Source organism: Panthera uncia (assembly GCF_023721935.1).
Source record: "Panthera uncia isolate 11264 chromosome B3 unlocalized genomic scaffold, Puncia_PCG_1.0 HiC_scaffold_1, whole genome shotgun sequence".
Classification (NCBI taxonomy): Eukaryota; Metazoa; Chordata; class Mammalia; order Carnivora; family Felidae; genus Panthera; species Panthera uncia.
This window is the reverse complement of record NW_026057582.1, coordinates 2,322,252-2,334,320: the sequence shown is the minus strand read 5'-3', so window position 1 is coordinate 2,334,320 and position 12,069 is coordinate 2,322,252. Positions and strand designations below refer to the sequence as shown.

General features: G+C 55.4%; 1 protein-coding gene across 1 annotated transcript in view; it reads right to left on the bottom strand.

The window, feature by feature from the left end:
- Positions 1-969: 969 nt before the first annotated feature.
- The window catches only part of CDC42BPB (CDC42 binding protein kinase beta), a 102,246-nt gene continuing 91,146 nt past the window's right edge, over positions 970-12,069 (bottom strand). Inside the window, 8 exon segments of the mRNA XM_049612087.1 lie at positions 970-2,306; positions 2,308-2,334; positions 8,618-8,688; positions 8,772-8,877; positions 9,419-9,536; positions 9,635-9,752; positions 9,857-9,941; positions 10,038-10,135. Coding sequence (XP_049468044.1) covers positions 2,082-2,306; positions 2,308-2,334; positions 8,618-8,688; positions 8,772-8,877; positions 9,419-9,536; positions 9,635-9,752; positions 9,857-9,941; positions 10,038-10,135 — 848 coding nt within the window. The 3' untranslated portion in view covers positions 970-2,081.

Here is a 12,069-nt window from a genome sequence, read left to right as displayed (position 1 = left end):
CTCCGATCCCCCTTCAGGGGCAGGTGGGAGGATTGCCATCTGTCCCCTACGTAGGGGGTGGTGGACTCGCCAAGACCAGGGGAACAGATGGGCTGCGGGATGTGCATCACGGAGCAGGGCCCAGGCCGCGCTGGGTGGCACAGAGCTGCCACGGCCCCGCGGATGGTTCCGGAGCACGGCCTGCCCTTCACCGGGCCGGCTGCAGTTCGTACTTTGCTGTACCCTCACTCCTCCCGCTCTGGCAGGGGTGGGCAGGTCACTGCCCTTGTTTTACCAAGAACTTACTGGGGTTCAGGGCAAACAGAACTTGATGTACCACAGGCTACTGCACACCCTTGAGGAAATGAAGCCATCAGGGCAGAGCCCCCAGTGTGGTTGCCCACCCCCTATCCCAAGTTCTGCTGGCTCCCGGTGACTCTGGCCTGCCCCATCCTGTCCTCTAGGGTTGCTGAGGAACCCGCGTGCTTGTGGGTAGACAGGTCCCCCCTACTGCTCCAGGCAGCCCCCCAGATGGGAGCCTCTCTTGTGCAGCTTCTCTCCTGGGGCCCCTGCTCTGCCTTGCGGGGGTCTCATGGGAGCCTGCTGGCCCTGACCATGACCCTCGAGGGCTCCTCCTCCTCTCAGGTTGAAATTCAGATGGAATTTCTATGGCTGGCTACCTGGAGGCCTAGCAGGGGCACCTAGCCAGGTGGCCCCTCTCACCACCCAGGGGCTCAAGCCTGGTCCTACCTACCCTGTCAGGGTGTCGCCCCACAAGGACTCCCGCCAGGGCCCTATGCTGGAAGCCAGTTCCTGCCATGTGGACACAGGAGCCTTCTGCAGGACCCCTCACCCCCACCCCAAGTGAATGACCAAGAACAGCTTCTGCAGGTAAGGGGGGCTCCTTCAACTTTTGGGGAGGGACTTCCCACACAGGGGACCCAGATGCGCACAGGGTGACAAGTCCTCACGCTCAGGCAGACCACTGAGAACTTTAAATTGCTGTCATCTGCTTTATTGACAGGTAAATTGTTCAAAAATGTTCTCACGATTCAATAATTACAAAGACTCAGACTTACATTAAAAAAGTAAAAACCAGAACCCCCAGCAGGTGCCAGCCCCAGCAGAAGGCCCAGGGAGGTGGGCGGGCAGGCAGGTGCTGGGCGTGTGACACGCACAGGCAGGCCGTGGTGTCCACGTCACTCAGTGCCGACTCAAGGTAAGTGCACGTCTTACACAGCGTCGCCAAGAACGTCGACCAGCGGGAGAGTGGGAAGAAGCCCGTCCTGGGCCAAAGACCAGCTGTGTCTGCTGGCCAGTTAACCATCAGCCTTTAATGGGACAGGCCACAAACCCGATCACTCAACACGTGAGCAAGGAAGGGTGAGAGTAAATACGCGGGCCGAGCCAATGTGCAGGAGTGTGTCGGGCGAGTCTACATGATGCATACGGGCACTAATCACAGGGCTCCATGCAGGGGCGGGGCGTCGGGGGCGCTGGCCTTCTCGCGCCCAGCAGGCCTCGGCCTGGATGCTGCTCGACGCTCCCCGGTTTTGCGGTGAGGCAGAAGCTGTGGAAGTGAGCTGACTTCACAGTAGTAGATACAGGTGACGCTTGACGGTTGTGACCGGGAATGGACTAACACACAAGGGACCCAGGGCAGGTGTCACTCACCAGGGGCCTGTGTCCATGGCTACGAGGTCGGCGGAAGGTCTGCAGCTGACTGTGATGGCTAAATGAACAAAAAGGCCACCAACTAACCTCCACTTTCCTGTCTTCACAATTCTAGTGACACTGGGAATGACACACAACTTCCTACTATTCTCCTAAGGTCCTAGGAAAGTTTCAGGAAATAGGGAACAGGCTCGTCACTGAGGCTGCGTTCCGAGCTACTTCCTCAGCAGGGCTGCGCTGGGCCCACCGGGTGTCTGCGGGGCCCCGTGCGGCTTCTCAGCTTGTTCTGGGCTGGGTGCTGGTCCTTCATGTGCAAACGGAAGTGTTTCCTCACAGCTGTGCAGATGAGTGGATCCGGTCTACCGCCACAGCCCATGCGGCGTGTAACTGATCATTACTATAATAAAGATTTCTCTTTATCTCCATATCTACAAATTGAGTCTGTGTTTCCTCGGACAACACTGGAGAGTCAGCTCAGTCTTGGCACTGACAGTGGAGACCACCCCCAGCTCCCGGGCCCCACGGTGGTGAGGCGGCACGCTGGCGGTTTCAGGCGTCAGAGGCCGGCTGCTCCAGGCCTTCCAGGGGGAGCTGGCTCCTGTGCGGGGAGTTGGGGCTTGGGGGGCCACTGGGGTTGGAGCTGTTCGATGGAGTCGAGTGTTTGGTCGAATCCGAGTCGGGCTGTTAACACAAAGGAGGGGGTCGGCATATGAACCAATCACCCTGGGCCTGTGGAGGCTGTGTGCCGCCCAGCCAGATGTGGCCATTTGTGGTGCCAAGATGTGGCAGCTGCTGTCCCCTTTCTTGTTAGGACAACACACCCTCTTTACCAGCGTGTCACACGGTCCTTAAGGTTGCTGGTAAGAGATCATAACCCCACAAGTAATTCAGTAATTACAGAGGAATGAGCAACTCCACAATGAAGAAACCAAACGGTCTGAAGTCAGACAAGGCATACTTTCATGATAAACTTTCTCAACACGATAAAGAATGTCCATGAAAAACCCATAGCTCACTTTATACCAAATGGTGCAAGTCAAAAACTTCCCCCACAAGGTGAGGAACAAGCAAGGATGCCTGCATTCACCACTGCCGTTCAACATTGTACTAGAAGTTCTCGCCAGAGCAATTAGGCAGGAAAAAGAAAAAGGCATCCAAGCTGGAAAGGAAGAAGTTAAACCATCTCTGTTCACAGATGGATCTACATACAGAAAATCCCGAAGAACTCACAACTCTCCCACCCAACCCAAACCAATTCAGCAAAGCTGCAGGGTACAAGATCAACACACAAAAAATCAGTTGTGTTTCTATACACCCGCAATGAGGAATGTGAAAAGGAAATTAAGAAAACCATTATATTCAAAATAGCATCCAAAGCAATAACACCTAACTACGAATAAACTTAAAGAGGTGAAAGATTTCTACACTGAAACTGTTGGCTACAAAATATTCCCAAAAATTAAAAGATGATCTAAATAAATGGAACAACATCCCATGTTCATGGACAGGAAGACTGAACATCATTAAGATGGCAATACTCCCCCATAGTGATCCACAGATTCAGGGCAATCCCTGCTCAAATTCCAATGGCGCTCTCTCCTTTTTTCCAGACATGGAAAAGCCAGTCCTCAAATTCATACGGAATTGCAAGGGGCCCAGAGTAGTCAATACTAAGGAAAAAATGGGAGGAATCACACTTCCCAAACTTCTTCAAAATGTAATACAATACAACAGTAATGCACTGTGGTGTGTATTAGCACAGAGAACAGTGGAATAGAACTGAGAGTCTAGAAATAAATCTATCCAGCCACGGCAAACTGGTTTTTGACCGGGGTGCCAAGACCATTCGATGAGGGAAAGAAAAGTCTCTACAACAAATAGTGCTAGATATTCACATATGAAAGGATGAAGCTGGACCCCCTACCTCCAACATACAGAAAATTAATTCAAAATAGATCAATGACCTAAATACAAAAGCTCAAACCATAAAACTCTTAGAAGAAAACACTATTAAATCTTCAAGACTTTGGATTCAGCAATGAATTCTTAGGACCTCAAAAGCACAACCAGCAAAAGAAAACAAAAAATTGGGTATCACCAAAATTAGAAGTATCAAAGGACATTATCAAGAATGTGAAAACACAACCCACAGAACGGAAGAAAGTATTTAAAAATCATATAAGGGTCTAGTATCCAGATTACATGAAGAATTCTTCAACCCCACAGTGAAAAGCCAACTCAATTTTTAAAAATGGGCAAAAGATTTGAACAGACCTTCCTCCAAAGGTATAGAAGTAGCCAACAAGTACACAAAAAAGATGCTGACATCACTACTCATTAGGGAAATGCAAATTAAAACCACAATGAGGTAAAGTAACTTCACACCCACTAGGATGGCTTTTAAAAAACAAAACAAAACAAAACAAAACCAGGAAAGTAGCGACAAGGATGTGGAGAAATCTTAACTTTCATACGCTGCTGGTGGGAGTGTGAAATGGCATACAGTTGCTGTGGAAAACAATTTGATGGTTCCTCAAAAAGCTAAACATTTTCCACTGCTAGGCAGGCACTTGCACGAATCCGTGTACACACACGTTCATATCTGCAGTATTTGTTTTTAATTTTTAATGTTTATTTTTGAAAGAGAGCATGAATGGGGGAGGGGCAGAGAAAGGGAGATAGAATCCAAAGCGGGCTCCAGGCTCCGAGCCGTCAGCACAGAGCCCGACGCGGGGCTCGAACTCACGGACCCCGAGATCGTGACCTGAGCGGAAGTCGGACGCTCAACCGACTGAGCCACCCAGGCGCCCCTATCCTTAACGGCCGTAAGGTGAGCGCAGCCCAGATATCCATCAGTGGACCAAGGAGTACATGAAACACGGTACAGCTGTACGATGGGAGTATCTGGCAACAAAAAGGAACAAGCCGCGGACACCTGCTACAACGAATCTCGAAGACCTCTTGCTCCGTGAAATAAGCCAGACACGAAAGGCCACGTAGTACACGATTCTGTTCATACGAAATGTCCACAACAGGTGACTCCACAGGGACAGAACAAAGATTCGTGGCTGCCACAGGCTGGGGGAAGGGTGGGACGGGGAGAGGCTGCTTAGTCGGGGGTCGGGGGGGGAGGGGTTGGGGCGATGGAAATGTTTTGACCCTTGATTTTAGCTCGTGGTTGCACGACTCTGGACATGCCTTAACCACCGAGTCGTTCACTTTCAAATGGCTGCTTCGTGTCACGTGAACGTCACTTGCAATGATGTCAAAGAGAAACAAACGAGGTCAGTGCAGGACAAGCAGGGGCTCCGTGCCTCAGGACGGGACACGTCGAGGACACCACGTCCTCCGCGTGGTATTCCAGCCTGGGACATACAACTGGAATCTCAGGAAATGAGGGACGCACCCGAACTGACGAGCACTCCAGAAAGTAAGGGGCGTGTTCTCCGCAAAATGTTACGGCAAAGACTGAAGCTGTGCTCCGGGGTGGGGGGTGGCTGAAGATCTGAGGCAGCTGAATGTCTCGTGTGACCAGAGACAGGGTCCGTACCAGGAAACGGTGCTTGCGGACACTGTGGCCCAGGCAGACCACGGCCGGCACCGTGGTTACACAAGGGAAGGACTCCCGGTCCTCAGGGGGAGGGGCGTGGTCTGTCCCACCTCTGGATACAGTTCAGGAAGTGGCGGGCACGCGTGCTTACACGCACTTATTTGCTGGTCCCCGGGAGATCTGGGTGGCAGGGAGAGAGTTATGGGGACTTTCCACTGTTACCCAACTCAAAACGTCAGAGAAGCCTTGACTGAGGGACATTCTGCAACAGGACCGTACTGATAACAAATCAATGCCATGAAAGACAAAAAAAAAAAAAGGCCAGACCCAGATTACAGACGGGACTACACGTGCAATGTGTAGTCCTTCACTGGGGCCTGGGTCTCAGCAAGCTGTAGGGGCCGTCACTGCGCCGGGAGGGCGCAGAGGGGCGATTTGAGCCCCGCGCAGAACTGGACCAGGGCTGTCGTGATGTTCCAACTTACTTTCTGCTGGGTCGGCCCCAAAACATCAAACAGGGAAAAGCGGACTACGTAAAGGTCTACTATTCTTGCAACGTTTCTGGAGGTTTGAAATTTTTCAACATAGACAGTTTAGGGGAAAAAAGGAAAATAAGAGGAAAAAAACAAGACCTACCTCCAGAGCCATTAATCGTGGGCAATTTCAAGGGAGTTCTATGAAACCTTCCGGGAAAGAAATTCCATATATTATGGCAACTGAGAGTTACGGGCTTCCTCGGTGTTGAGGCCAGCACAGCTCTGAAACAAAGCTGGCCAAGCACACACACACGCAACATGAGAACCACAGGTCAACTTTACCGATAGGCATAGTCAACCAAACGATCAGACTGAATCTGTTAGCGTACAAAATAAGAACAACACATCGTGACCAAGGAGGATTTAGCCTCAGAACACAAGGACGTCCGTTCTGACGTTAACAGGCTGGGGAGAGAATCACGAAGGTGGTCACTTTGGATAACTCTGATAGAAGCATCTTGATTAATATCCATCATCCCTTCCTTACTGAAAAAACAAACTCTTCCGAAGCTAGGAGGAGAAAACCACTTCTTTAGCCAAGTGAAAGATGCCCCCCACAAGGGACGGGTGGGGGCGGGGGAGGGTGAAGTCTTAGTGAGACGCGGGCAGGGGCACAGAGCCAGTGGTGTAGGAATCCAAACCTAGGAGCTCAGGAGCCCCGGCCAGTGCACGGAGAGAGGCAGCGCCCACCTCTTCGCTCCCACCATCTGCCCTGCCCAGGGCCAGAGAGCCAAAATTCCAAGGCCATCGACCAGACACAAATGCCAATGAGAATGGAGCAAGGTGACTGGACACTGAACATTCCAAAGATGCCAGAAGTAACCACCAACTCCGTAATGGAAGATTACAGTCCATTCACAATGGCAACCAAACCTTCAAATTCTTTAAAAAAAAATTTTTTTTTAATGTTTGTTTATTTTTGAGACAGAGAGAGACAGAGCATGAACGGGGGAGGGGCAGAGAGAGAGGGAGACACAGAATCGGAAGCAGGCTCCAGGCTCCGAGCCATCAGCCCAGAGCCCGACGCGGGGCTCGAACTCACGGACCGCGGGATCGTGACCTGAGCTGAAGTCGGACGCTTAACCGACTGAGCCACCCAGGCGCCCCCAAACCTTCAAATTCTTAAGAGTAAACTTACTAACCACAAACCTGCATGGCCTGTAAGAGGGGAACCATTAATTGGAGAGATGCTCAACGTTCCCACACAGGAAAGGTCAAGATGGAGGGCATCCCCCAGATTAATCTATGAATTCACAACGTAAACCCAATGAAAAGCTCAACGCAAGTTTTACTTTTTTACCGTGGAGGCAACAGGCTGGTTCTAAAACTTCTTTGGAGTGGGGCGCCCGGCTGGCTCAGTCAGAAGAGCGGGCGACTCTTGATCCCGGGGTCGTGGGTTCAAGCCTCGCGTTGGGTGCAAAGATTATGTAAGTAAATAAATTAAAAGAATATATTTGGAGAAAAAAACAGCTAAGAAATTGTTCTAACGGGGGAACAAAGAGATTTGCTCTGCCCAGTCTCCTGTTACAGGTGGTGCTGACAGAGGAAGAGATTCCAGTGGGTGCACTGGGGGACGGCCTGTCCATTAATAGAAACGTGTAAACAAAGGAACTTGACTATAATAAAGACATTTCGAGTTGGAGGGAAATCGGTGGCACGGGGCCAGCATGCCATCCACTTTCGAAAGAAATGAACTCAGGCCCTTGCCTACACGTGCACGCAGCCATCGCACACACTCCCTCTCTCAGACGTTGTCGTGACGGCACGACAGCAGAGACCCCCTGCCAGACTCCTGCAGGCACCACGAGAGAACGTTTATCCTAGGTGAGGCAGACTGGACTGCACGAGAATTCACCTGTGTTAAGACAGAACACTCTTAGAATCGAGGCACAATCGAAGGATTAGTGACACCGGCCAGAGTACTTGCAACAGGGAATATGGACAATGAGTGAAGAGCTTCTGGAAATCAGGACGAGGGGTGAAGGTGTGCAGGCGAGCCCCGGAGGAAGAAATGGCCAACGCACGTGTGGAAAGCCGTGACCTCAGTGAGAATGAGAAACGTGTGAACGGAGACCTGCTGTCTTTGCCTGATCAGTGTGGCAGCCAGTGTGAGCACGCCCAGCCCCGGGGCCGTGTTTTTGGACAGCGACAGGGCAGGCTGTCCGGCTCCTGGCCTCCTACGGACAAGCTCCTGAGGGCAGAGAGACCGGCGAGAGCCCCACGGCCCTCACTGCCATCTCCCACGGGAGCACCCTGGTGTGCACGCTCTGATCCCGAGTGGCCATCAGAGGGGCAGGACAGAGAGAAGACCGACGTGGAAGACGCAGAAGGCCACCTGTGCAGCTACCAGTATGCTACGTCCCAGTAAGACGACACAGAGAGGTCTAGAAGGAAGAAGTTGGATGGACTTCTTACGGGAAGGCGTTCGTCTCTCGGTCACACGGCAGGGAGGTGCCGACTCGTCAGTGCCCAGGAGCCCACTGCCCCGCCACCCCATGCCCGGGACAGCCACCAGTGCCTGGCTCCCGAGGCCTTGGTCTGACGGAGGAACGTGCCGCTCAGGCCACTACCCGGAGAGGGGAACCTCCATCTTTCTCCCGACGGGCTCAGGGTCCCGGAGCCGGTGCCGTCCTGCCCCCCCCCCCCCTCAGCACAGCCCCTGAGAAGTCGTGGGTGGGGAGCCCCCGAGGGGGTGACGAGCGCTCAGGCCGGCCTGTCACCAGGCTGCTCCTCCTCCTGCGCTCCCGCCCCGCTTCCCGAGCCCGCTGGGCCCCTGTGGCTGGGCCGGGTGGGGCAAAGCCTCCGTCACCACTGATTTGCCTCCACGTGCGGAGATGCAGACACTCGGGGGGCGTCCCTGTAACGAGGCGAGTCTTACCTCTTTGTCAAAGTCCTGGTCGGGGTCGGACATACTCCTAAGGGGCACAGCCACTCCGGGCTCCGACCCACCTACGGAATGAGGACAGCCGTCATCTGGACTGAAAGCCTGGAGCTCCCCCACGCAGGCCCCCGCCCTTGGGCACCTCTGGTACCTGACGAGGGCCACGAGATGTAGGGCTTGTTCCTCGGGGGAGGCTGCCGGGACAGGCCGGGGGGAGCAGGGCCGGGCCTTTCCTCCTGGGAGGGGGGCACGGCGCTCTGGGTGGAGAGAACAGCAGTGAGCACGCTCGGGGCGCCCTCGCCAGGGTGCAGGCAGACCGCCGGGGCGGAACCGCGGCCCAGCAGGTACCCCGGCCACAGAGCGTCCCGGGGACCCCGTGAGCAAAACGGACGGTGGCTCCGGGCCAGTGCCGAGCTAAGAAGTAGGAATAGCTATTTTAGGCTGAGCCCAACCCCGTTTTGTGGTTTTAAATGAAAAACTATGCTACCTGGTCCTATCGAGACGTTCTTGAGAAATCATTTTTGACAGCTAGTTTCTCACGAAACGCTAGCAGCCCGAACCCGTGACAGACACCAAACGCGTGTAAACGCGTCAGCGTTCACACACACGCACGCACACACACACACACGCACACGCACACACACGCAGCCCCTGGGGCGGCTGCAGGGCCAGCTGAGGGTGGGAACAGACCCACGTGCCAGGTGCCCCGGGTCTGCCGGGCACCAGGGCCGGGGCCGGTGACACAGGCAGGCGCGGATGTGGCTCCCACACCCGGCCCGCCCCGGCCCGCGAGCTCACCAGAGGCAAGTCCATGAGCACCTGCATCCCGTCGCCCGGGCCCATGTGGGCCACGTGGTTGAAGTTGGTCGGGTTGGAGATCATTTTGGACCTCAATTCTGGGTCTCTGAGCATCTCTCTGGGGAAAGAAAGTGTTTCTGGGGCTCAAAGACGTCGAAGTCCTCCTGGCTCCCCTCCTCCCGCCTCGGCGAGGCCGGGCCACGACCCAGCTCTTACCGCCGCTGCTGCAGCCGCTCCTCCTCCGGCACCTTGAACACAAACCGCCTCTTGCTCCTGGTCCGCAGCATCTGCTTCTTGCTGCCGTCGGACGTGTCGGGCACGTTGAGGACCGTTCCTGCGGGAACGCAGAACGCCGCCGCCGGTCACGCGTGGCCCTCGTGCTGCTGGCCCGCGGGGCCCCTCCTTCCCTCCGCGCGACACCTGCCGCGGGCGTCTTACCCGAGTTCTCGCTCTTGAAGTAGATCAAGCGGGGGGGCTCGCAGCTGAGCAGATTGAGGGTGCCCTCGGAGTTGAGCGGCCTTATCTGCGTCGGAAAGCAGAGAGGGGCGGTGGCCGCGGGCGCCGCGCACGCCCGGGGGACGCCGGCCCCGCCCCGCCCCGCCCCGCCCCGCCGCCTTACCCTGCGCAGGCCGATGGTCTGCACCCACTCCATGGTGCGCACGTCGAACACGTCCACGCCGTACTCGCTGTACACCGTGACGTGGGAGGGGCTGCAACCTAGCGCAGACGAGCGGGGCGGCGTGAGCGGGCGTGGGCCCCCGCGCCCTCCGCCGCCCCCCCCGGGCAGCGGCCGGGCCCCGACCCCCGCGACCTTCGGGGAGCGCCGGGGAGCCCCCGCCGCCCTCAGCGGCCGGTTGGGCTTAGGAGCGTTCCCGGTCCGCTCTAGAACCCTCCTTCCCTTCGGACTCGCGCGAACTCAACCGGATGTTTCAACGCTCTACCGTCACGTGTGTAACCGCACAGCTTTTTACCGCAGCACAGAGGCTGGAGGGGATCTGTTCACAAAGCTGGCTTTCGTACTTAGCTTTCTATACGATTATTGCAAACACAGGGACTTCAGGCCCAACGCGGCTGCTATTTAGGGAGGGGCGGAGCGCTCTCTTTTCTGAGGCAAGTTCTGTTAAGAGGCACCGAGGAGTCCGGTTTCCGAGTAAGCGTTTAAGGTCTCCAAACAGAACCGCTTCGCTCCGGGGCGACAGTCCCGCGCCCCCACGCACCCGGCTGACCCACCGGTCCTTCCGGGGAGGTCTGCACACGCCTGGCCGTGAGGACCCGCCTGCCGTGAACCCCGGAGGGAGCTCTTTCCCTAAGGGACAGGGACGCCCCGGGGATCGTCCTGGTGACGGCAAGCCCGCCTAGGGCACCGAACATCACACACCGGTAAGCGTTGGCCCACCTGTCGTTCGAAGCTGAGGGGACATTCCCCACATTTAGAACTGTCGCAGAGAGAGGGAGCCGCGGCCGGGCTGCCAGGGACGGCGGGGCAGGCGGGAGGTACCCTGTCGTCACTCTGCCTCCCCCGAGTCCCCAGTGCCACCCTGCAGAAATGCACTGTTCCCGGTCCCTCTGCCTTCCGGGGTCGAGTCGAACTCCCTCCTGTCACCCGACACCTGCCGAAGATGAATTTTTAAAAGAGCTCTGCGGTGTGGCTGCCAATTCCCAACGGGCTACGTGGTCGGCCCTTCTCTTTCGAATGCAAAGAGGAAACCACGAAACAGGGTTTAGGAAGCAGGCAAGACGCTGGGACTCGCCGCCAGACCGTCTCAGAGGTGACAGGTCAGCAAACTTTGAGGTAACGTTCAGAGGACCACTCTCCACCCGCAGGCATCTGGGGCAGCTCCTCTTACGGGGGAATATGTGGGGCTTCATTTGCAAGGAGCCAGGAAGAGACCTGTGTGTGTGAGCTCTAGTGATAGACTGAAGTGTCCAGTCTCAAGAGAAATTTAAATTAAAAAGTCAACACCAGGGGCGCCTGGGTGGCTCGGCTGGTTGAGCGTCCGACTCTTCATTTCGGCTCAGGTCACGATCCCACGGTTCGTGGGTTCGAGCCCTGAGTCGACAGCACAGAGCCTGCTTGGGATTCTCTCTCTCTGCCCCTTCCATGCTCGTACTCCCCTTCACCCTCAAGATAAATCAATAAACTTTAAAAAAAGAAAGTCAACAGGAGGGGCATGGGCCTCGGAGACTGACCGGCCTCCATTTGAGCCCGGTTCTGCTCTGTGCCCTATGCAAGCTACCTCTCCTCTGTGGCCCTCAGTGTCCTCCTTGGCAAGATGGGACAGACTGTGTCCTCCCTACATGACAAGGGACAGGTGAGAACACACAAGAATGCTCAGCTCAGGGCCTGGAACATAGAGGCAAGAGAGTTAATACCTCTCCAGCCTGCACGTTACATACTTATTTTTGGTCAACTCTAAAACTGATTTGGTGTCTATAATGTGCACGTGGGACAAAAAGGCCACAAAGGTGGAGTAAGACCTGGAAAGGGAAGAACAGGGACACCAGGTGTCCATGCCAGTCACACAGCCAGGACTCCAAACTCACCACGCTCAGTGACCTTTCTACAATAAACTGTTCAAAAACTTAGGATTCTAGGGGCGCCTGGTTGAGTGTCCGACTTTGGCTCAGGTCATGATCTCACAGTTTGTGAG